This window comes from Ambystoma mexicanum, chromosome 1p, assembly GCF_040938575.1.
Source record: "Ambystoma mexicanum isolate Mex_15411 chromosome 1p, UKY_AmexF1_1, whole genome shotgun sequence".
Taxonomy (NCBI): domain Eukaryota; kingdom Metazoa; phylum Chordata; class Amphibia; order Caudata; family Ambystomatidae; genus Ambystoma; species Ambystoma mexicanum.
In genome coordinates this window covers 1,098,139,164-1,098,166,057 of record NC_090921.1, presented here as the reverse complement: position 1 = coordinate 1,098,166,057, position 26,894 = coordinate 1,098,139,164, and the positions used below count along the sequence as shown (strand labels likewise).

At 46.6% G+C, this 26,894-nt stretch overlaps 1 protein-coding gene across 3 annotated transcripts in view; it reads right to left on the bottom strand.

Moving 5' to 3' along the window:
* The window catches only part of ILVBL (ilvB acetolactate synthase like), a 655,021-nt gene that overhangs the window by 404,467 nt on the left and 223,660 nt on the right, over nucleotides 1-26,894 (bottom strand). For all 3 annotated transcript variants that reach the window (XM_069604705.1, XM_069604708.1, XM_069604707.1), the window contains one exon: nucleotides 18,207-18,334. In XM_069604705.1, the coding sequence (XP_069460806.1) occupies nucleotides 18,207-18,334 (128 nt within the window). The remainder of the gene's footprint in view (nucleotides 1-18,206; nucleotides 18,335-26,894) is intronic.

The following is a 26,894-nucleotide window of genomic DNA, read 5'->3' as shown; positions in this document are numbered from 1 at the left end:
TTCTTGGTATTCTGTGAAACCTTCTTCTTCACTGTAACGACCGCAGCAGCAAGCTGGCCCACCAACTCGGATCCACGTGCCTCCTCTTCTATATCCCGATCTTATATACATCCCTAGAAAAGAGTATTCATTAAAAATAAGTCATTCGTATTTGAAATCAAATGATTCCATCGCGCACATGGCTTTCACAGATACCCTCGTACACTGTGTACGTAATTTAGTCAAAATATACATTTCGAATTTCACCTGATTGATGGCTAGTTTACTTGATCAAAGATGACTGTGCGAAACCCACTGATTGAAATGTTGCACTGAAGCAATTTGCAAAAGATGCTCGCTTATAATAATGTCAACGTCTGATCGTATCAGATCTAGGACCTACTTTTTTTCATTTGAGGGAACTGTCAGTACGCATACCTCTGGCTCTGTATCAGCTCCGAAGGATGATGTAATTGTAGTCGAAGTACCAGCATCACCCTGTAACACAGTACTTGTTTTAGTATGGATGAAACAAGTGAAATTGAAAACATACATTGTAATGCAGACAACGGTGCAAATTAATAAAAACCCATAAATGAAAAATTATGAAAACAAACGACAGAATACGTACATTTGATCATATTATCTCAAATTCCATGCATAAAACAGTTCCAGAACTGAATAGCTAAATAAAACTATCTGATGCGCACTCAAAGTTGCTGTTGACTCCCGGGAAGACATGGATGCAGAATCTTGCTCCTTCACAGTCAGTACATTGTCATGGAGTTGTAAAAAGGGAAAATTAGATTTGATTTAGAAATGATAACCTAAGAAATTGACATGTAAAGCGACCGATTACGAAAAGACTATGCTCATTTCCAAGGGCACTATACCATAGTTATCTGTGCCCATAAATCGTTTTTCTGCGATGCTCCTAAAACCAAGGACAGATGTTTAGCAAAATGGGGGTCAGTTATAAAGCAATACAATCTCATAAATTTGAAAAGTATTATAAGGGACATATAAACCAAAAACACCAATCCGTCCAAGTAGTTACCTGTTCAGTACCCCAAGGCCTACAGCTAAATCAGGAACCGTGACTCACCTGAGGCAGCGTGTGCATGAATAGAGTTGTAATTGCATTTGGAAGCGATTACGTCGATGCTTCTTTGGGTACTGCGATTGGTCGTACATATTTGTGGCAAAGTGCAGGCTGCAGATGCGGAATCGATCACCCCTCTAGTCCCCCAAGAATTCATGGGCTCTACTTTCAAGTTCTTCCGGCGCAAATCCGCAATATCTGACCCATTCTCTTATTAGATCTATATTCCTTGGGAATACATGCATTGTAGTGCCTTTGGATTTGTTATGGGTCTTAGAGCAGCAACCGTAAACCGTACATGCAGGCATTGTTGGAAATTCTGTAAAGAAGAAAAAAAAAGGTCAACATTATTAGAAAATTACTTTGCATAAAAGCGTGAGAAAGATGGAATTATATCATACATTTTTTCTATGCAATCTATGTTTTGGTCACCGAAGCAAAACCTGTGTAGCATAGCCGGCTGTATTATAGGATAACTTTCATGAATGCACAATTCATGAAATGAATGTGACACAAATCGTAACATGTTACTCGTCCCTTGAATGTACTATCATGCATCAAAAGTAAACATGCTTATAGACATGGTCCGCGAAGGATGCAATTCGATCCCAATTGACACTGATGACAATTGCTATATATCGATAACTTAACAAATTAAAATCAACTCAATGGCAATGAGATAAATGAACATTACACTACTGGGTACATTTGTGCGAAATAGATTGAAATTTAAAGATCGAGGCGATATGATTAGGTGACCTGCCCTTACCTTGACCAACAAACAGTTAGATTCAGCAAGCAGGGTAGTTAGTAGCAGGAGAACATGAGATGTTTACAGGTGGCATGATGACGAGCTCACTCACAGAAGGTCTCAGGTAGCACGTTCAAAAGTTGACTTGCAGGGCTCAAAGATGTTCTCATGATAAATATCAAGTGGTTTATAAAGAATTAGAAAAGTGGGTGTGTATGTGAATGAATGACGTGTATATGGTGTGGTCTTATGTGAATAGCAAGGGCACGGCCCGCTTCAAGGGGAGCCTGCAAGGAGACACGGAGTCTGGCTAGGCCATGTGTGCAATGGCCACTGCGTGTAAGATACCTTTGAAGTGTACATGGTATTTGGCACCTTGGCCGTTCCCACCCCTGCCAGCCCCCATTGGGAGGGCGCATCCACTGGTGCGAACTGTCGTTGATTCTGGTGGGGGGATGGATGGGCACGAGGCGTGCAGACAAGGTCCGGGAACACTGCTGAATGGAGACACACTTATGTGGATTAGAGGGGTGCGGCCTGCTTCAAGGGGAGCCTGCCTGGAGAGACTCAGTCTGAGGAGGGCATGTGAACAATGACCCCTGCGCGTAAGATACCTTTGAAGTGTACATGGTGTTGGCACCTTGGCCATTCCAACCCCTGTAAGCCCCCTTTGGCAGCGCACATCCACTGGTGCCAACTGCCTTTGATAATGGAGGGGGGATGGATGGGAATGAGGCGTGCAGACAAGGCCCGGCACACTGCTGAATGGAGACACTTGATTCACTGGAAAATTGAAACAACCATTGATAAAAGTTCTCGTGTTTTATTTTGTTGCTGATTTTGATGGCACACATGTACTACACATTCTAAACTTCGGGTTGTAGCACAGTGTGGGAAAATCCGCTGTACTGACCACTGTCACTGGGGAAAGTTTCTCTAATGGCACCAACAAGACAGGCGGGTATTACTCATTGAACGTGGTGTCCAAGCCTCCCATGAAGCCACCATGTAAACGAACGATAGGCCACCAGCCTGTACCACCTGTGAAAGAGAAAGATACAAACTGTTTTTAAATGAACAAGATAAATGTATTAAACCTTAGTTGAATCCAATGGCATTGTTGCCAGTACATATGTTAGACACTGTGCAATATTGAACGACTATGCATTCCATTACATTTGGGTCACAAAGAAATATTGCTTCATGGTTGTACATGAAATAAACATAAGGAGACCACTATGGTTTCCCAAATTGCGAGTGATGTATAGAATTGCAAGACTACATTCGTTTGGCATTGATAGATCAAAGTCATGAAAATACAGGAGACAACCATGAAATGGTAGTGGCATAAGTGACATCACAACTAGAATACACTTACTTGTTAATTGGATTGCGAGGGAGAACTGTTGCTCGAAGTTCGTGCATAAGCACAATCATAATCCTCAACACGGACCGTGTGAGGCAGGCTGCCCTGTAGTCGTGCAGCTCAGTAACGCATTGCGGCCGTGCCTCGCCTTCCGGTATGTAGGACAAGCATCCAGAGTTTTCTCGGCAACAGCAGTTCTCCTCCTCGGTTGGCATTAGCCCGCACCGATTGCAGGTACACCAGTTGGAAACTTCGTCCATGCGACTAGGCTCAGGCTCTTGATCTGTTGAATCGTCCTCCCAACTGCCGTCCGAAGCCTCATCGTTTGCGCATCTTTCTCTTGAGTAATTCCGCCTCGGAATACTCCGGCTCGTACTGGTAGGGCTGTATTGTTTCCATTATGGGGCAAAATAAAAATGGATTAGTAATGGTACTAGTATCTTTTCGCACGGGCTACGAGCAACGAAGGTAGCTGACCAGAGCACAGAAACGAGGCACAGAATACTCAAAAAAAGACAGTGAAACGATAGCAAATCTGATGTTGTCTGATGAGAAGCGGTCTGTTTATACTTATTGAGGAAAGAGGCTTCTGTTAGGCAGAATCCTGTGCAGTGCCCTTAGGGACCACTACACAAAATGAAGACTACAGGTGGCAATACAAGTTTTACCTTTGGTACAAGCCTGTACTACTATGTTAAAGTGGTAGCAGTAGTGGATCACCCAGGCTTATCTCAAGAGTATATGAGCAGTAGCAGAGATTACACAAAGGGACCACAATAACTGTGACTCAAGCAAACACTGACTCAAGGTTTCAGGTAGAAAAATATGAGCACATTTATTTTTAAACCATTTGTTATAAACACAACACTTCTATTAAATTCAAAACCACACGTAAAATATACTACAACTAAACAATTTACTTTGTACAGTATGACTCAAAGTAAGTACCCTGTGTTTGAATGGACCGGTGTTACGAAACAAGACACGCTACCGTGAATACGATTGCGATCACTTTTTGACAGTTCAGTCTACTAAATAACCGTGTATCCGTGACAAGAAATGCTACCGGGGCAAAAGCACACTTAGCACCTGAGATACCCAGAGTTGGAGGCAAAAATCATAGGCAATATTATAGTTAGGCAGACAGAATTGAAGAACATTCATAGACAGGAATTCAAGAGTCAAAGGGCCGGAGCCAGGGTCAAGTGACACCGGGTGCCTGTTGTCGAGGATCACACAGTCGGACAGTTCACGATTCAACGTAGCCAAGAGTATTTTGATATTGTCAATGTTCGGAAGCAAAAGTTATAAGAAGGAGGGAAGACAAGGGCAAGCCTTGGAGATGAAGCAAAGAGATGCACCCTAATTCCTCAAGCAGAACACAGTACCTTATTCAATGGAGAAGCTGGTGCCCTGGCAGTTGTCCTGTTGGTTTCCTGCAGACCCACGGTTCCTGGAGTTTCGATGTGAAGGAGGACGTTTGGAGGGGTCTGCACCACACAGGGATGAAGCTGGCAGCAGCGACGATGAACAAAAAGGTGCGCTCCTTAAAAACAGGAGAGGCTCTTCAGATGGCTATCCGGACCACTACAGCACTGTGCAGCGATTTTGACCAAGAAGAGAATCCTCTGGCTGTGGAAGATGAGCTGGTTATCCCCACCAAGCTCAAGGGAAGAAGACTCCGGACTGGATCTTCTCTGGTCGTCGAAGGGTAGAAAGCTCAGGACTGCAGCAGGGCTTCACCGGGATGGGGTAGTTGCAGCAGTTGACTTCTTCTCCGCTTCTCTTCAGTTCCTTGTAGTTCCAGTGGCGACTCTCTGACTTCTAGCCCAATCATGGCAAAGTGCGACTTGGGTTTCCTAGGATACCCTGTGCAGGGGGTGACTACACCCTGCCCTCACATTCAGCCCACCTAGACAACCAGGAGCCTGGAAGAGGGCTTCTGAGCAGAAGCCCGCCAAAAGACAGTGAACGAAGGAGGCACACCTGGTTTGCCGCGCAAAGTAAGACACAAGAAGGACTTTAACAAAAAGAAATGGCGAATAAACCCGACCAGAGCCAAAAGAAAAAGTATTTGGTCAAGTGGGATTAAGTTTGAGGCTAATATAATAGCCTAAAACAATACCACGTTTATCTAATATAATCGTGGTAGAAAAGTTTGGCTAGATACCACTGCCACCAGCCAAGACTAAATGTTAAAAGAGCGAAACAATGCTCTAGGAGGTACAGATACAAAGGGATACGAAGTAACCCTTTCCAGTACTCCATGGAAGATGGGGTGTACTGGATCTGTGGTAAATTGACTAAGTAAAGTTAAAGGCAACTTTACCCTTTTCTGGGGGACTGTAGTCAGCCCCAGAAATGGAGTTGGTGGGAAGACTAAAAGACAACCCTGTGTCACTGCACTGAAGGTGCTGTGTAACACACAAAAGAAGGGGGCTACTGGAGTGGTGTACTACAGAGTCCACAATCATAAAAACAGGTAAAAGACACATAGCAAAACATGGGTAAGAGTGGGGGTAAAAATCACACTCTTACCAAGTGAAAAAATAAACTCCATAAGTCCAGCAAAGCTGCTGCGGGACTCACTAGGTGAGGGAAATTAGCCAGAAATGAGAATTCTCCCTAATAGCGTCCTGCATTTCCATGGAGACACGTTATTAGCTGAAGCGCAGCGAATGTTGACACGAGACGTGCATTGGCGTGAAATGGGCGGTACGCGCCTAGTGATCTCAGCCTCAGGGGCACAGGATATGATTTAGTGCCTCCGGGGCAGTCTACCTTGGGCGATGCGGCAACGGATAAGATTATCACAAGATGGCCCCACCCTGCTGCCTATTTTCGTATGTGTAAAAAAGGAAAACTACGGTAAGGTGCACAGGAAATGTTTGTACAATCGATCAACGTATGCTTAAAAACACATGCCCGAACCCTCGGGACAATAATATTTTTGAGCGCACTATTCTTTTAAGACAAAAGACTGAGCGACTGTCTTACCACCCAGAAAGCAGACCTCTTCAGAGGAGAAGGTGGGAAGGACGCCAGACTAGACTACTTCATCTTGGGCACACTACTGAACACCACCCTGTCAAAATAGTGAAAACATATCCTTTGGATTTTCAGGGGAGGTGGGGAGTGGGGAGTGTGGGGTGGGGGGGCGGGGGGGACAATGGGCAAAATAAAAGCTTCTCTAGCTGTACATGCTACAGAAACCCAGTCCGTGGCCTCAGTAAGACATACATTACTCACTGTAATCGTTTTTCTCATGATTTCATCTGCTTAGATTCACATGCTGTGCATATAGTCCGACATCTAGTGGTAATCGTGGAGTATTGCATCTTTTTTCGAACATCAAAAAGGGACGTCAACATAGGGGTGACTAACTATCCCTAACGTGACGTGTAGTGTACCCAAAATCCTTCATGTGTCGAGATCCCACCGGTTGTTTTGTTCTGCCGTGAAGGAGCCTTACAAAAGGTGAGTGATTACAGAAGCAAGAAGGTGTAAGATGTCTATGTTTCTTCCACTCCAAGAGGGGAGGAAGGGTGGGTGCATGCAAATCTAAGCAGATACAATCAGAAATACAATTATAGTGAGTAATGTATGTCTTCTGATGTTTGTGAATCAGCTTAGAATTACATGCTGTGCATCGACTATCGAGCAGTACCAGGAGATGGTGGTGGGATGTGTGAAAGAACAGTAGTAAAGAGATGTCTTAGCACTACTTGTCCCACCTGAGAATCAGACTGAGTGCGTGTCTAAGCAGTAATGTTGAATGAAGGTGTGATCGGCACTCCAGGTAGCTGATTTGCAAATAAAGTAAAGAGGAACATTTGCAATAAAAGCTACAGAAGCTCCTGTGACTCTAGTACATTGAGCTCTAGGTGTAAGGGGTAAGTCTCTTTTGGAAACAGAGTAACAGTGTGACATATTTAACAATACATTTGGAAATATCAGATTTAGAGACAGGGTTCCCTTTCTCTACCAGCTGCCACAGAAACAAAGAAATGGTTTGTCTTAGTGGTTTAGCCTTTTCAGGGTAGTAGACTACTGCTCTCCCAACATCTAGTGCATGGATGCTTCAGCCAGGTTTGTTGGATTCTGCAAGAAAGTATGAAGTTATATTGATTGGTTCACGTGGAACTTAGAAATTAACTTAGGCGCAAAGCGTGGGTGTGTGCGCAGTACCACCTTATATTTGTGAATAGTCACAAATGGCAAATCATTTCCACTTATTGGAGTAACACTGTCTAGTGTTAGGTTTCCATGCCCCTTTAAGTATGTCTATGCAGCTTTGAGGTAATTTGAGATGCCCAAACTCTGACTTCAGAAGCCAAGCTGCTAAGTTGAATGTTTGGGAGCACGGGTGCAGTGTTTTCCCTAGGTCCTGTGACAACATGTTGTATGGGCAGGGCAGTTTCCTGGGAAGGGAGACTGGCATTCCCATTGGATGGGAGAAACATGGCTGCCGAGGACATCTTCCTTCCTAAGATAGCCGCCATATTCTAAGGAACCCTAGCAGCACACCTCATCAACCGATGCTGCCCCCTGATTGGCTGCAAAATCCTTCTTCAGCCTATCATCTGTCGCCAGCTGGCGAACCCTGGCGCAGACGCAAGGCACAGAATTAAGGCACTCGTGATAGAGCTGACCGAGCGTGCCGCGCTGCGGGCTGCTCAAGGTCCTAAGCCTGTCCCTCTTGTGCGTCCTCGCTTCCCGATACCGCTGATTGTCTTCGCTGCTCGTGGTTCCTCCCGACGCATCTACGTGAAACATACGGTGAGACACTGACTTTGACCCCCTCAACGACCTACGCTTACCGACTGTTCCACCACCAGCCTACCACTGTGCACACACTTCTAAAGTTCTCTTTCCATTGTCTGCCCATTCCGCATAACTACATCTGCCTTACGCCACTGTACATGGGATAGCCTCAAGTGATCGTTGTATAACAGAACAGCCCACTTTGTACTTTTGTTAGCTCCCGATACCAGAGCATTTTTGAAGTTTAATGTCCCGTTCGAACAGTACACTGTATTATCAAGCCTGCACACGCAACAATATATCAGTGGCACAGCATTATATCTCCCAGCATCAACACTGAGCTTTATTTACTACATGGGATTCCACCCATTACTGATACTCCTGAGGTGCACTTCCAGACCACAAGTCTAACATAATCAGCACTGTTCTTGCCTTGAAAGGTGCAGCACACCATGTACTCTTAAACCAGTGCACCTGTGCATTACTATTTATCGAATCAGCCTATTGCCACTGCTGCACATCTAAACATTTGTACTGCTACCTGCACCACTCTGCTAACAGTAGATTACGGCTCCATACCATATGTATTGTTTCCACCTTACCCGATACCGTATACTGTACAGCCAATCTGCCTATTGCTCATACTTTGCATTCAACTATCATCACCCTCATTGTGTACTGGATTCATTCATTGTACTATATGTATCAATATCACCAAACTTGATACAGGATACTGTATACTCTTTCAGACTATTGCAAATGCTATGTACACAAGTATATGTACTGTTAATACAGTAATTTTGTCGCTGCACTAGCTGATACGCCCATGCTATGCCCCCACTATGCTCACTCCCACTATGCACCTGCAGGTAAGCAACCACACCATGCTTAGTACATTCTGTACTATCCCCCGTTACTTTCTATTACCACGCCTGACACTAGGCAACCATCTAACCTCTACCAGATGGGTCAACAATGGCGCCCTAACGTGAACGTTGCCATGACCCTTAGCCCTTGGATTAAACCCACCCCCTTCCTACCTTCACTGAACATTCCCAGCATACAGACCACACCCAAGCCAACGCTATTCCTACCAAATCTACGCCCCATCTCTCCTTGGAAGAAGAAATGCACATCTGCCACTCCCTCAATTACCAAAAACTCAATTCACCTCACCACAGGCCTACCAACCATATGCCCTTATCCCAAGACCAGAAACCTCAGACTTTGTTCCAGGATTCCTACATACCCTAGCCAAACGGTCAAATATAACCCACCGACTCAAATAAACCCTCTAAGGAACATATAGACCTCAAACTGAGCCAAAAAAATAGCTAAAAGAAATCAGAATCTACCCAGAGCTAACATCACTCACCCCAGTACTGAAAGGGAGCCCATCAAAGGAGCGCTAATAAACACCAGATCCCTTGTTGCTCACGCCACTGAAATTGCAGACGCCATTCTGTCCAACAACCTTGACTTCCTCACAGTGACAGAAACCTGGCTGCATGCAGCAGCAGGCCCATCCTTAGTACTAGCTGTCCCTGACAATTATTCTATCCTCAGATCTGACAGACATAATGCTAGAGGAGGAGGCACCGCCATCATCTTCAGAACTTCGCTAGACATAAGAATAGTGCCTTCAAGTTCTTTCACATCATGCAAGCTTTTATCAATTAAATTCCAAACCTCGCTCAAAAGTACTATCACCAGCCACCTAATATACAGGCCGCCGGGTTCCTTAGGATACTTTGAGGAAGATGTCATGACACTACTTGTCGACAACACCAAACCCACATCGCAAAATATAATCCTAGGGGACTTCAACTTAGGCTTCAACAACCCCAATGATCTACCAGCCGCAGCCCTAGCCATTGCTCTATCTGAACAAGGATTCACTCAAAAGATCACTCAACCTACCCATGTGAAAGGAAGGACCCTCGATTGGGTAGTAGACCTTAATTATAACATCACAATGAACGAGTCCTTACCCCTATCCTGGACTGACCACTACCTTCTCCCCTTTGTGCTCAGCATTACTAACCTAGAGAAGAAAATGTACCCAGTAACACCACCGTGTCTCACTCGAAACAAACGCAACATCACTGTTGAAGCTATTATACCTCTAGTAATCCCTGCTTTAAAGGCATTACCCTTCTCAAAGGGAGACCTATACAAAAAATCAATTGCCAAAGCCATAGACACAATCGCTCTGCTCAAAATGCGTAGAGAAAAACAAAGAGCTCATCTAAACACTTGGTTCACCAATTAACCAAAATTACTACAACCGAAAAGAGGAAACTTGAAACACTCTGGAAAACTCTATATCCTTAGAGAACAAATCCAACCTAGCAGATATCGCTGGTAAATTCAAAAGCGAGATTATCCGCACTAAGAGGGAGACCTTCGACAACAGAATAAACCAAGCAGGCTCCAGTACCAAAGAATTGTTCAACATACTGAGAGAGTTGGAAAATCCCAACCCACCCTCAGACACATGCCTAAAAGACAAACCCTGGTGCAATAGCATCCAAAACGCTCTCAACAATAAAATTCCCGGCCTTCAGTCCAAAATCGATGACAAACGGCGTCAACTAAATGCTTCTACCCCTACTTCACCACCTGTGGATCCCTCTACCTCTCCACATCAACTTACAGGCTTTAAATTTACTCATGTATCAGTTACAGATGCACAAAAAATAATAGCCTCCCTGAAACCTTCCAACTGCCAGGGTGACAGTTGTCCGGCGCAGATCATAAAAGATGCGGCCAGAGACTTAGCCCCATTAATCACTAAGCTAATTAACTCTTCCTTCTCTAGTAGTACTGTACCTAGCAACCTGAAGGAATCGTGGGTACTCCCCTTACTTAAGAAACAAACACTAGACCCTTCAATACCTACAAATTACAGACTGATTACCACAGTCCCATTCTTATTAAAAATCCTCGATAAGGTTTCATATTTGCAAATCCAAGACCGCCTAGAGACAAACAAATTACTGGGAACTCGACAATCTGGCTTCCAACCTCAACATGGGATGGAAACTGCCCTTGTCGACCTCAAAAGCCAGATTGACGATTTAAAAGATAAAGGAAACGTGGCCATCTTACTCCTCCTTGACCCGTCGGCAGCATTTCATCTAGTCGGCCACAGGGTACTATGTGATCACCTCGCCACGGCAACTCACTTCTCGAGCACTGCCATCACCTGGATTCAGTCATTCCTCAACAACAGAACCATGCTGGTCTTTTCACCGTCAGCAGCAGATGACCCCATACCTATCACCTGTGGCGTGCCCCAAGGGTCTTGCGTCTCGCCCACTTTGTATAATATTTTTACAAAGCCCCTGTTTGACAACCTGGACCGTCTGGGTGTCACCTAAATCAACTACGCAGATGACACCCAGATACTCCTTCCTTTGACAGGCATCTCTAACACGGATGTAGTATGGATAAACAAAATCTACACCATCATTAAGTCATGGATGGCCCTCCACGGACTCTGCCTGAATGATGATAAGACTGAAATCCTCCTGGTTGGTCATCTACCAACCTAAATAAACTAAGCACAAACTACAGCAGCATCAACATAGATGGGAACAACATTCCCATCGGGAAAGATGGAAAAACGCTAGGTTTGTACCTCAACGCCACCTACAACCTGCGGTGAACATGACTGCATCAGCCATCATCTACACAGGCAAGCTGATTAGGGCCTGTATACCTCTGCTGTCATCCGACAGCTGCCTCATACTAGCCAGAGCACTTACACAGTCCAAACTGGACTACTGTAATGGTCTCTATCTAGTCGCTAACAAAACCATACTTAATAAAAAACAATGCACTCCGAGCGGCCCTAAACATACCTAGAAGAGAGCATGTCTCAGCGACTAGAAAACTCTGCAAATGGCTATCCATACAAGAACATTTTTTTTTTAAAAATTAAAAATAAAAAAAAAATAAAAAAAATTAAAAAATAATTAAAATCGAACTAAAAACGCTCTGCCTCACTTACAAAGCACTGAACAAATTAGCGCCACCTTACCTGACTGACAAATTCACTCTAAGATCCTCCACTCGTATTGCAAGATCCTCCAACTCCTCTTGCCTAGTACTACACCGTTACAACTTAAAAAGAGCAGACGGCATCAGTTTCTTGGTCCTGGCCTCCCAACTCTGGAACACACTCCCATCTGACATTAAATCCATCCAAATATTCGCTAACTTTAGGAGCAGTGTTATCTCTTGGCTACTCAAAAAGAAATAACCTGGTTCTCAATTATACATCGCTTCTTAATCATGTATGCAAATGCTTCTCTCCCTCAATGCCCGTATATCTCTGTCTGCTGACTATGACTGAAAACTTGATTGTAATTTGAGTGTTTATCACTGTAATCTGTAACCATCCTCTTACTCGCGAGTGCCCAGATACCCCTGTGTCAGGTGCGGTATACAAGTAAAATAAACAAACAAACATTGGTGCCATCAGGATTAGCGCAACTTGTTCCTGGTGCATCTTGTGTACTATTCATTTGAGAAGGGGAATGGGGGGGATTGGGAGGGTGGCAGGGGTGGGGGGTGAAGCATAGGCAAATCTCCCGGACCATGTTATCCAGAGACCATTCCCTTTGGATGGTTTGAGAATACCTGGAGGTGTAATCTCTGCATTGGGCATTCCCCAGAGTTGCAAATAAATCGATGTCTGGATGTCCCCAATCTGCAAAGACATCAAGGTGTTTTTGAAAGCACCACTCGCGTTCTACAGATAGGTGCAAGTCTCTGCTGAACACGTCTGCCAGAAGATTGTGTTGCCCTGGAACATGTTAAGATAGTAGGAACATGTCTTGGAGTGCCCACTTCCAAAAATTCTGCAACAGTTTGGATAGCACTGGAGAGGAAGTGCCCCTATGCTTGTTCTGATAGTACATGGCTGTGGTGCTGTCTGTGAGGACAAGAACGGTCTTCCCCTGTAAATATGTTTGAGATGCAGGAGTGGTAAAGGATTTCCCCTTCAGAAGGCATTCCTTTGACCACCACCACTGCAGAGACTGAACAAGGGCGGTCGTGATAACCACTACATCATCCCATTGACTGCTTGTCTGACACCATTGGCTCAAGAGCCACTCCAGCATGGGGCGCAAATGGGTGTGTGGAACCAGGAAGATAAAGGATGCCATCATCCCCAGTAGCCACATGGCCTTGTGTATTATTATCCAGAGACTGGCTACATAGTGAGGCAACTGGAACAACATGTTTTGAACCCTTTCATTGGAGGGGAAGACGAGGCAGTCTTCTGTCCGAATTAGTGCCCCAAGAAACTGTTTGAGTTGACTGGGGGCCTGACCTGACTTTGTTGAGTGAGAATCCCAGATTGAAAGGGAGATCTATCGTCTTTTGGGTGTTCTCCAGACACGTTTCATACGAGTCTCCGGTTAGGAGCCAGTCATCGAAATAAGGATACACTGGGATGGACTGCCTGTGCAGGTGAGCAGCTGCTAACGCTAGTACCTCTATAAACTCCCTTGGGCCTGATGCAATGTCGAAAGGGGAGCACCTTGAACTGATAGTGAGTGTTTTCTATCTTGAACCCAAAGTACTTTCTGTGCGCTGGCAACATTGAAATATGAAAGTATGCATCTTTCATATCCAAAGTTGCTATGTAATCACCTATTTCAAAAGGAGGATTAATTCCTGAAGAGTTGTCATCCTGAACTTTTGAGGCTCGACATTTGTTTGCAGGACGCAGATATCATATAGGGCGCATGGTAAGATCCTTTTTGGGTACAAGGAAACATATTGAATAAATACCCTTGTTTACGTGAAGATGAGGGACGACCTCGATAGCTCCCTTGCCTAGAAGGATTTGGATCTCTTCCACTACGATTTGCAGATGCACTGCCGATAGTCATCTGCTCTTGGGTGGATGGTAGCAGGGTGGTTGTAGAAATTCTATACAGTGCCAGTGGGCTACGGTCTTGAGTACCCACTGATCTGAAGTGATCCCCTGCCACGCATGGGTAAAAGATGTGTATCCAGTAATATTGTCCCTATATATATATATGGTCGCCATACATATTGTCACTGGAAAAAAAGTCATGGCGACATTTTATAGGGTGACCATAGATATGGGGAAAGGGAAGCAAGGGTTTCCCCCCCGCAAGTTCCATGTAGTAGTGTCCCTGCAAAAAAACTGCACTTTATCTGTGACTTTTTTGCAGGGACATTATCACATGGAACCAAAAGATGTTGGACGTCCCTCAACTGGGGAGACATGGGAGTGGACCCCTACTGCCAAGTCATTTGCTGGATCATTAGAGAGCCTCTGACTGTAGAGTTTCTCCCTCTTCCCTTCCTGTGTCGATATCCCTGCTGTTGTGGGGAATGAAAGCGGCTGGAGGTACCTTTACCAGAAAACCAAGGGGCTCCTCCTGACATGTACTGCCTCTGGGAGGAACGGCAGAAAGACTGCCTGCAAAAGGACAAGCGGATATTACATGCCCCTTGCTGGACAAAGGGTTTGGCCAAGATCTGGTTAAATGATTAGAGGGTCTTGTGCTCTTTTTAGCGGTTTCCAGGGCCTAAACACCTTACCAAAAAGAGCAGAATCTTCCACTGAGTTATTGATGAGGGAAGCCTGAGTCTCTGGCCTAAATCCTGAAGTTTTCAGCTAGGCACGGCGCTTCAGAAAAGTCCCCTGTGTAAGGCTGCATCCCGCTGTTTCAGCTGAATCCAGAGTGTTTTTCAGGCTATTGTGCGACCATGCATCCTTCAGCAATCACAACTAGGAGTTGGGTGCGGGCTGGTTCTGTAACATTCTGAAGGCCCTCCTGTACGAGTCCCCATTGTACATCGCCAAAGCTCACAAGGAGCATGGCATCCTTGGCAATTCCGGTACAAAAAGTGGCAGAGGCGGGGACACGTTTGCCGAGAGCGTAAAATATTTTGCAATCCTTGTCTGGAGGAGACTGAGGCGGATAGCCATCCTGCTAGTTTCCTGGTGGTTGTAACATCCAGGGAGTCCAGGACAGCGTGGCCTCTGCCATACAGAGGGTCTGAAAGCGCTGGGCAGAACATCCTTTCTACTAGAGGGTTGACTGAGTGAGTGAGGGTGTCAGCAAGGAGGGAGCCTGGCGTCTAAGAGCGTAATAGCTGGGCTGACTGGGACCTTCTCTTTAAGGATGTTAACCACTAAGTCTGAATCTGTTACGGCCTTCTTTAGTGACCATTTTAAAATGGTCAACCACTTTCTTGAGAAGGTTATTAAAAAGCATCTGGTCGTCAATGGGCGACGAGTCCCTGGGTTGAACAACGGGAAGAGTGTCCATGGGAAGGGGTAGTGTGCCATGTGCCCTGATCATCAGCGGGGTCCCAGTCTGGGTCTCGTTACAGGGTCCTGAAATGCCTGACCTGGGTCAGGGACATAGTAGATGTCCTGGTCGGGGTCATCCAGGAACACATCTATCTGGAGGTACCTATAGATGTTGCTTATCTGGGGATGCAAATAATGCACCTGGTGAAAGGAGCCTTCGGACTTCAGAGGAACGGGACATGAATCCACAGGCCTAGGTCACTTGAGCAGATCATCGAACTGGCCCAAAAAGTTGATAAACTCAGCCAATTTTATCCATACATGCCTCAAATATCTCAGTCCACCCAGAGGACGTGGACTCGTCAGTGGGAGGGAAGGGCTGGGCAGCTGGAGCAAGAGCCTTCTGCAGGGCCTTGGAAAGAGGGGAAGAGCCTGAAGAATACCCCTTTGTTAAAGCAGAGGCCTTTTTAGGGTCAGAATCGGGCAAATACGCTTTTGAGAGCTTCTCACGAAGCTTCTGGAGCATCTTGGATGAATGGGCCAGTTTCGGCACGTCTTTCGATGCCTTTGCATCGGGTGACAAAGATTTAATGGGAACGCCTGTCAAAGAATAAGTCTCCATGCCGTGAGCAGGCCGTGATGGCGCGTGTGCAAAGGGCGCTGAGCCACAAGGCTCAGTAGACCCTGTCGTAATTTGACAGGCCTGCGTGCGACAAAGGCTTTCTCTGTGAATCCGTAGAGGAAAGCGTAGGGGTTGTATGCTTAGGTGTAGGTGTAGTGTGTGTGTCCTTGTCGCCGGGGTGTGATTCCCCCCAATCGCACTGCCGGTAGCATACTTGTAGCGCCGGTGATGGACATGCAGTAATGTGTAAGTTCCACTGTGAAGTCTACAGCTTCTGAATCGAACCGCAGTTGCCGACCGACTCCTCTTCGGAGGTGCCGGCGAGGGAGTGACTCTCGGCCTGCATAGCGTAGGCCACCTACCGCTTAGTGCACCCAGGTTTGGGGCCGAAATGGATTACAGGCCTTGCAACACAGTTCGTCATAGTCACGAGGGAGGCACTGATTGTACTGGCGATGGGCATCTTTCCAGGGAAATTTGCTGTTGTAAGATGTGCAGAATTTAAAGAGTGTTCACTTCATAACAGAGAAACGGCAGCCAGACTAATGGAAAAAAGAGGGCAAGAAGAGGCATTCTCAGGATAAAGTCAGTAATAACAGGGCCCCACTCTCCCTATTGTGAGGCTCGTTACAGGGTCCTGAAATGCCTGACCTGGGTCAGGGACATAGTAGATGTCCTGGTCGGGGTCATCCAGGAACACATCTATCTGGAGGTACCTATAGATGTTGCTTATCTGGGGATGCAAATAATGCACCTGGTGAAAGGAGCCTTCGGACTTCAGAGGAACAGGACATGAATCCACAGGCCTAGGTCACTTGAGCAGATCATCGAACTGGCCCAAAAAGTTGATAAACTCAGCCAATTTTATCCATACATGCCTCAAATATCTCAGTCCACCCAGAGGACGTGGACTCGTCAGTGGGAGGGAAGGGCTGGGCAGCTGGAGCAAGAGCCTTCTGCAGGGCCTTGGAAAGAGGGGAAGAGCCTGAAGAATACCCCTTTGTTAAAGCAGAGGCCTTTTTAGGGTCAGAATCGGGCAAATACGCTTTTGAGAGCTTCTCACGAAGCTTCTGGAGCATCTTGGATGAATGGGCCAGTTTCGGCACGTCTTTCGATGCCTTTGCATCGGGTGACAAAGATTTAATGGGAACGCCTGTCAAAGACTAAGTCTCCATGCCGTGAGCAGGCCGTGATGGCGTGTGTGCAAAGGGCGCTGAGCCACAAGGCTCAGTAGACCCTGTCGTAATTTGACAGGCCTGCGTGCGACAAAGGCTTTCTCTGTGAATCCGTAGAGGAAAGCGTAGGGGTTGTATGCTTAGGTGTAGGTGTAGTGTGTGTGTCCTTGTCGCCGGGGTGTGATTCCCCCCAATCGCACTGCCGGTAGCATGCTTGTAGCGCCGGTGATGGACATGCAGTAATGTGTAGGTTCCACTGTGAAGTCTACAGCTTCTGAATCGAACCGCAGTTGCCGACCGACTCCTCTTCGGAGGTGCCGGCGAGGGAGTGACTCTCGGCCTGCATAGCGTAGGCCACCTACCGCTTAGTGCACCCAGGTTTGGGGCCGAAATGGATTACAGGCCTTGCAACACAGTTCGTCATAGTCACGAGGGAGGCACCGATTGTACTGGCGATGGGCATCTTTCCAGGGAAATTTGCTGTTGTAAGATGTGCAGAATTTAAAGAGTGTTCACTTCATAACAGAGAAACGGCAGCCAGACTAATGGAAAAAAGAGGGCAAGAAGAGGCATTCTCAGGATAAAGTCAGTAATAACAGGGCCCCACTCTCCCTATTGTGAGGCCGGGCAGCAGTGCCAGAGCTGCGAGGAAATCAGTCACTGAGTTGTCAGTAGATGGATCGTCAGCAAGGCAGGATCAGTCGTGGAGTAGCCGTCGAGCTAATTAAGTGCAAACCGCTTACAAATAGACATGCAATATAAACTCTATACGAGCTCCGCATGTGCGACCAACTAGATGCGCGGAGAAAAAACTATCTGTGGGACGTCACCGCGTGAAGGTTTTTGGGTACACTACATGTCACGTTTGGGATAGTCAGGCCCATGTCGACATCCCTTTTCAATCTTAGAAAGAAAGATGCAATACTCTGCGATTACCACTAGATGTCTGACTATATGCACAACATGTGATTCTAGGGAGATTCACAAGCATCTGAAACGAGAATTCCCAATAAATATCTGAATTGATCCCTTCTGTTGACTCCTCAACATAACACTTTCTGAATGTTTTAACTGGTCACCAGAAGCAGCATGACAGGGCCTACTGCAATTCCCCCCTCAATGCTTGGGCCTGGCTCACCTGTAGCAGGGTGGCAGCTGCACCACCAATGAGAAGTAATGGAGACTCTGCCATTTGGGCATTCTTCACAGCTGTAACAGTGTTTGTTAATCCAGGGCCAGCTGTCACCGCAGCAACGCCAACAGTGCCTGAGAAGAAGCAAAGAGGGGATTGTTAGCAGAGAGAAGAAAACGCAGGATACCCAATCCCCCAGACCACAGTGATCAGAAGAAACATTGTGAGAGTAGGCTAGGAAATGGGCTAAAATCAAAAATCTAATATCACAAAGCAGTGAGACATGCAGGGAACTAAGATGATACATGCCACACCTAGAGATCTGGTTCATTTATTTCAATAACAGAATGAGGGTTAGGGCTCGATAAACACCCAACAGGTACCAGCGAAAGCTCTACAACTGAAGAACGACTTCTAAATAACAAAATTAAACTGTTACGGGAGCGTTGAACTAAATACGGATCCTCGGATCCTTTAGTGTGCCTCGTTTTCTTGTCGGGTGCCTTTAGTGCTCCCCTTTTGATCAACATAAGGTCCAAAACCTATTATAACAGGTCCTCGCACCTCCAGGGACACCCTAGTATACAAATAATGTCCAAATGATGTGGCCTACAGACAAATCGCATTAGCCTCCCAGCTACCATGTGCTAGTTTCATAGATTAGGCCAAAGTAAAAATTAATCAACCTGCCTTTCCAAGTTCATCCCTAATCTAATGCAAAACAAATGTTTTCCCTAGGTCCTTGATGTTTTTTTAAATGTTAAATGTGTTGATTTATGTGTCATTTACTTTTACAATAAACCTTCAACACATTACACAGATTTATTAAAATTAGAATACAAACTATTTGTAAACATTATAAGGTCCTAACATCTGCAAATTATATTTCATTTCATATTACAGTAAAGTATCACAACTTCTTTGAAGAATGATGAAATGTGTGTTATTAGCTAGGTAAGCATACTCGGGCATAACACTCATTCCATACCGATGAACTTACTTTGAATGCATTTCCAAATACTTCTCACTGTTAAGGATGAGCTCCATTGGTGCCCCGGCGATGACCTCCTCTCATATGGCCAGGGGGCGGCAGCCACTACCTGATCTGGACCCTGGGTTTGGTAATACGAGGGTGGATCAAGTGGTCGGAGACTACTGCCATTTGGGCATGTGGACTCCATTGAAAGAGACACAGTATTCACCATTCTTTCCTGAAGAAAACTATAGGACCCCTAAACATCTGATGGCATACTGTCAATTTAGTCAAAATCCTGTTCAGGCCTCAGAAATACACAACACATAAAATCTACCGTTTCTGATGTTTTGTCTAAGTAAGACTTTTAAACATCTATTTAGAAATCCCATGATCTCCATGCACTTCCAACTCCCATAAAGCCTCAAGTACTGAGACGAGGAAGTGGAGCTGATATTTAAAATAGGCTTCCACACTCAAAAGGCAGGCAGAACGGTAAAGGGCCATGCCGGAGAAAGTCGAGATAACAGGCACATCCATGCAGCAAAACGCAAGAGTCACATACCGACTTGGCACGAAGGAAGGAGACATACTGCCGGAGCCTTTGGAGGACAGTCAGAGCCCTGAGAGCAGCAGCAGAGGCCGCGGGGATACAGCCTTGCTAGAAGGCAGCATTCTCCAAGCCAGCCCAGAGAGAGAAGTCGGCGGTTGGGCGCAGAGCTGAAAGAAATGCTTTAGGAAGATCCACAGCACAACAGAGGCTGCCTCAGAGAGAGAGTTTCATCACAGAGACACGCCACAGGTCGGGGATGCTGCAAATCACTGGTGAGCATGCCCAGAGCCATTGGGGACTAAGAATATTTGAATACCGACAAGATAAAGCGCAACAACAAAACTTGAACAAGTCCCTATGTATGAGATGTCAATGTGGGGACAGTTGCAACAAGTACTACCTTAAGCAAGAAAATAGAAACCACCCTCTGGATTCCAAGGGTTTCTCCTCAGAGAAGACTTTTCTGTTGGATGTATTTATTTACTTTGATTATGAATACTTTTTGCCAACAATATACATGACATTTCCTTGACACACGCTTAGTTGTTCATTTCTAGTGTGAGGGCCAGATTAGAATGTTTTGGACACAAGGACAGTTTATACATTTAATGACTTCACACAGACTGATCTTTAGTTTTAGTTTCCTAGGTAGTGAAAAGGTTAGGATAGGGAGGCGTTAATCCAACTGATTTCTGTTTAATATGTCAGATAATGAGAAAAATTACAAGTTTTACTCCGCCTTTCATTTCTGACTCCACACATCATACACCCCACCCAGAGGAGATCCGAGATCACAGCCCCTTTGTATTATGTACAAACTGTGTTCTCGCTCTCTCCCCTCCCCTTACCCCTCCCCTCCCTCTATGCTTTTCCCACACAGGTCTATGAATGGCCACCAACGCATCTGTTCAACTGTCTTGGCCAACCCAGCTCTTCCTAAAAACAGGGAATGTTTCTTACACTACAACGCGCCTCAAGGCCATCATGCAACCAGACACAAGCATCTCTAACATGCATCATCTGGTCCATATAGTTTCACCACTAGGTGCCCCTTAATCATTCCACAGGGGTCATCATGACTGCATATGCAAGCTCTGCCCAAAATGTGTGGTTTTGTGGCCTGTAAATGGGTTCATATCCCCCTCAGGCACATGTCATTGCCAGATCGTTGGTGTACCCATGTTGAAAATCTCCCCTTGAAAGCGAGCAGTCTCAGGAGCAGTGGGTTCGATTCTAGCCACCAATTATCTTACATCATACATTTTTCTAAACCGATTATTAAACAGTAATCCTTTGTGCACAATACATAAATATCCAGAGTACAATGCTATATAACAGCTCAATTTCAACGATGAAATATTTGTTGGGGTGTTTGAACTTGGTATCATTGTTTTGTACAATATTGGTGTGTTTATATATTTTTATTATGTTCTCCTGTACATCTATGTTGTTCTTTTAGGTCAGATTGGTATGTATACTACTGATTTGAGAAATTAAGTGTGTAAGGTTTTGTTACACCATAACAAAATTAAATAAAATGTAGATCTGATATTTTTAAGAGCCTAACCACTGGTCGATACTAAAACTCAACGACTTGCAGATTCTAGTACCTGCAGATTCTAAAGGCCATGGCATGTCAGCAAATGCCTAAACCTGCACTTCTACTTATATAAATGCCACAATGGGGGCCAATGAACTACAGAACTAGAGCACTGTTCTACCCACTGTCAAATGATACCGTACTCTTTTAAATATTGATCAAAGTTGATGACCCTAGAAAACTATTCCTACTTAACTATTAAGAGTTCTTAAGATTACACACAATTATAAAGTATTTAATATGCATTGCAGTAGACCATACTACCCACAATATATTCTGTGATCAATATCAAGGCTTAGCGACTACTGTTTGGTTGGGCAGTACACTCAAAGTATTATTTGGGAAATTATTGACCAAGAATTTCTTTAGATTCTGTGCTTTTAAGTCCTGAATTTCTAATGGGAACATCTGGAGTATTAGAATGCTGCGACATGGACCAAGGCGCCTCACTGTTGGAATGAGGCACTAGAGCACAGCGCAAGCCATTGGGGAAGACAGACTGTTTGTGTTCTACTTTTCCAGCCCCAGTGTTTTGGATCTTTGTTCAACACTATTCTTTTTAAGTGGTTACCTGTGGGTGTGAGATGGAGGAACACCCAACAGAACTGAAGTGAAGCTTAATTTTGGTTGCGATGATACTAGTACATATTTTTCCTCCCCACACCTACACAAATCACTATACTTTGTTTGGAAAAATAAATCTATTGCCTAAACAAATTCAATGTGCCTTGTCCTGTCTCTCCACTTGGCGCACTATATACAAGATACCTGCCAAATGTCAATTGCTGCAGCTTTGTGCCTGCTCATTTGCATCCCAAAGTCCCCTTCCGCGGTCCGCCTCCACCGCATCAGAGACACTGCCCAACATTAAGCACAGTTATTGGGCTGCTTTCAGAAAAGAATGCCCAAGTTATCCCCACATGTATGGAAAGATGCATCATCAAATGCCCAGGTGCTGTGACAAAGTCCCCTGTCTTTCACTAGCAGTGTTGGATCGGGTGGCCATAGGGGCTGAGTGTCACCACTAGCCCAAACAAATAATCCCTCCCTTAAGTCTGCCTTCAACGAGTAGATCAATAGAAGAGGGCTGGAATGTAAAGACTGCATTTTGTGGAGGACAGAGGTTTGCTGTATCGAGAAGAAAACAGTGTGAAAGGGGATAGCCAGACCATATGCACACCACATTTAGGCAAAAAGTGCTGGGTTGACACATTCCCACTTATGTGCAGGACACTAGGGTAATGCCAAGGCTCAGGATCATATTCTCAGTGAGTTTTTCTGGCCTAGAAACGATCAGCATGTAAAGACATTCTGCGATGGTGTGTTGCCAGACAACCCAGATGGGCAAAGGACAAGCACCTCTGCAAACCTTACAAATTATGGAGGAATCCATTTAAAGGTTGGAACCATTTAATGCTGGGAAGAGGTACATCCTGGCGATTGTCGCCTATGCCATTCAATAACTGGAGGCATTTCCTATGAGAAATATTACAACCCAACAAATCATTAAAGAATTGGTTTCCAATTTTACACATGTGCAGTTCCCAAAAAGGTCTTTATGGATTAGAGGGCTAGGTTTATGTCCAACATCATGAAAGTGCTTATGAGTTTTTCTGCATTGAATCTCTTTGCGCCTCCATCTATGGATCCCAAAGTTGATGGCTTCGTCAAGAGGTTAGCCATCTTGTGGACATTTGTTTTTGAGGCTGCCAAAAACACTTCACTGAGGAAATCTACCAGTCCGTCACCGTTATAACTGGTCCATAGCTGGTGGTCCCCAAGATGCCTCATTGGGGATGGGAGAACCAAGAACAGACTGGCCAGACTATAGCCCATTTTCAAGCCACCAAGGAGTGACTGGGCCTGGTAAGGCATTGTGTGCATCAACACCTATAAGCCAATAAAGAAAAACAAAACTACTTCTAGGACGTTCCAAGTTCGGGTCCTGGCAAGTTGTTGGCTAAGTATTTGAGCACAGCACAATACAACACACCCAGATTCGACTTTCCCAAAAGGGCAAAAAAGGCAAACTTTTTTTTATTGAAGTTTAAAGATAAATCAGATTAATAGGAAAGGGGGTGAAGATTCTAAAATGGCCGGCGACACCAGGTAGACGTGCCGGCGGCGCTCCCGTGACTCCCCAGCGATTTAAGCAGGTTCCACCACACGGCTACAGTCGCTGCCCCCCACAGAGGACGGGGAAGGCTGAAGGGACACGATCAGGAGAAAGAGCAGCCCGAAAAGGCGGCGCAGACACCCCAACTCAAAAGCTGCAAAAGGGTGGAGGAGCCCAGCAGGTCCAGCTGAAGACGATGGCCTGGGAGAGTTCACGCCACGACAGGGCGCACCCTGCGGGGCAGCCCGTCACCCTGCCAACAGTAGAGACCGGGTGACCTGAGGGCTGCCGAAGTACCCCGGGATGCAAAAGAGAGCCAGGCAGGCAGGGAGGCGAGGCACCAGTGTATGACAGGCTCCAAGGCGGATTAGTGAGCAGCGAGACCGGGTGACGTGAGGGGGACAGCGGCAGCAGGCGAAAATCCAAGTGGCGCACCCCTAAGGCGCAGAGGGACGAGCAGAGAGGAGCCCGAGCACCACCAGCCGGCTCCCTGGGGATCGGAGAGACCCGCTCCAAGGGACGGCACGGACGGAGCAGGGAGGAAAGAAGGAGAGGCCCAGGTGAGAAGCAGCAGCGCCACGGCCCGAGGGGCTCATTCACAGGCACTGAACATCAAGTGCCTAGGACGCCTGCACGGCAAGCAAGGGGGCGGAGAGCTCATTAGAGAGGGGAGAGGCGGACCAAAAGCTGAGAGCAGACAAGGAGCCGCCCGGCCCCTAAAGGATAGCATGCCTGAAGGGGGATAAACCGTGAGGGGACAGGGAGAAAGGCCATAGAGGCAAGGAGGAATGGATACAAGCACGCCTCACATACAGAGGAGGCCAGACTGGAGGAGCCCTGCCAAGGGGAGGCCTAGAGGAGCAGCGGGGGCCCACGGACCCGGGCAGCAGACACCTGGGACCCCCCTCCCCCCCCCCCCCCCCCCCCCCAAGTACTGGTAAGAGGAAGAGGGACCACACCTGGAGTGGCCCCCGTACCAGTGAAGCATGAGGGGGCACAGGGGAGTGGAGCCAGCCCCCAGAAACGGACCAGGCTTGAGTGTAATCTAGTACTAGAGCATTCAGCAGGAAGGAGGGGGGGGTGGGCCAGCCGTCCCTGCTGGGGACCGACCCCGGCAGAGTTGAAGGAAATGCTGGGAAGAAGCAGGGTGGGGCGCCACTGCAGGGAAGTAGGGGAGGTCCACCCAAAGCCGCAAGAAAGGACCAGACCTGCAAAGAAGACAGAAAGGCGAGGCCGAGGGCCCCGACAAGGGAGGTATCACCCAGGAATAACGAGGGTGTAGAAGAGAGGCGTTTAAGTAGAGGAATCTGGCAAAAAGATACAACAGGGTGACCCATCTCGAGGCGGGAAGGCCCGCAGGGGACTGTGAGTGGAAATCAAGTCAAAAGGTGACACCCAACAGTGGAGGAAAACGGAAACATTACAAGACAAGGACCTGAAGGCGGTCATCCAAAGCATCTTTGCAGAACTAATAGCAGAAGTGGACCCGAGCACAGTCGAATTAGACAGGGTCTACAAAGTGGGACGCCTCAATAGAGATACGAAGGCCAGACCGAGGGATGCGTTTGCAGCATTCACAAGATATGGCCAAAAAGAAACAGTGCTGAGCGCAGCAAAACAACAGGAACCGATCAAGTTCCAGGACCAAAGTATTGAGCTATACCATGATCTAGCAAGCAGTACTCTGATCAAGCGCCGTCAGATGGGCCCAGTTCTAGCGCTACTCAAAGAAAAGGGGATCAGATACAAATGGACATTTCCCTTTGGACTCCTCTTTGAGTGGGCAGGGGGGCAAAGACGCATTACCACCCTACAAGGAGTAGATATGCTACACCTTGACCTGGACCAGGAGCGAAGGGAGGATAGGCCCAAAAGGGCACCAGTAATGGCGAACACACTGAGAATGAAACCGTGGGAATGGTCTACAGTCGGAGACAAAAGGAGGAGAAGGGCAACGCTACGCGGCCCACCATACAGGGAGAGGGGTGAAAAGTCAAATGAAGAGGAGGGAGAAGCACCGAGCGTGGGCGAGCCCTGAACAGGCATCATAAGAAGGGGTGGTGGACGACAGAAGGAGAATAAGGGCAGGCGAGGGGGGCGAAAACATCTGGGGATCAGTAAGGGCGATGAGACCCGAAGAGGAGGGAGGGAGTGGGTAGAAGGGGTTGAGGACCCAGTCAGGAAGGGGAAAGTGGGGAGGGGTGGAGAAGGGGCAGCTGGAGCAGAGGGACGGACAGGGACAACGAGGGGAGTGAGAGAGGGGAAAGGAGGGTGGGAGGGAACGTACAGAGAGAGGGAGGATGAGGGCCACCGGCAAGCAGGGGGAAGTAGGAAAATCAATAATCGTTCAAGTGGTTAACCCATAATGTCAGGGGGCTTAATACCCTCCTGAAGAGGAAAAAGCTAGAACAATTAACGAGGAAAGAAGGGCTGGATATCCTGGGCCTGCAAGAAACGCACCTCATGCGCAAAAGTCAGGGGCGACTAAAGTTACAGGGGTTTGACCAGATCCTGCACGCATCTGGAAAGAGCAAAACGAGGGGAGTGGCCCTAGCCATCAAAAAAACAGTGGATTTTAGAGTCCTCGAAGTCTTACTGGACAAGGAGGGTAGGTACATAATGGCCAGGGGGAAGAACCAGGACCTCCCCTACATTATGGCAGTAGTGTACGCACCAAATACAGGCCAGAAGCAGTTTTTGAGACACTTTTTGGGAGTGCTGGAGGATAATGCACAGGGCCAAATAATCCTGATGGGAGACCTCAACATAGCCTTGGATAGGGGGCGTGATAGGTCGGGGGCACACACAAAGGCAGGGGGAGCAGTGATGTCAGCAGAACTAAGGGAGAGGATTCAGAGGGCGGGGCTATGGGATGCATGGCGGGATCTGAAGGGGGATGAGGAGGGCTATACTTTCCTATCGGGAGTTCATGGGTCGCAGTCCAGAATTGACTACGTCTGGGTCTCAACGGGCTTAGTGGGACGGATTTGGGACCTGAAGACGGGTCCCATTGGAATAGCGGACCATAAGACAGTATCCATTCAAACGGATCTAGGCTACAAGGAAAGAGGGGTATGGGAATGGAAATACCCAAAGCACTTACTTAGGGAACCGGTAATTAGAGAAGAAATGGAGGGGAAAATCAAAAGCTTCTTCGAATCCAACAGGAGGGGGGACACGAGGGAAGAAACAAGGTGGGGCACGTTCAAAGTTATGCTTAGGGGAAACTGATAGCAGTGAAAGCTCAGAGGGAAAAGCAGCTGAGGGCGCTGGAAACACAGCTTGAAACGGAGGTGGAGGCAGCAAAGCAACGGGCGGGAATAACCCCTTCTAGATCCTCCATGAGGGAGTACAGACGAGCAATAGGGCTACTAGCGGTACTCCGCACTAAGAAGGTGAAGGGGCACTGTTCACTGTCCGTTAAAAATACTATGCTAAAGTAAATAAAGCAG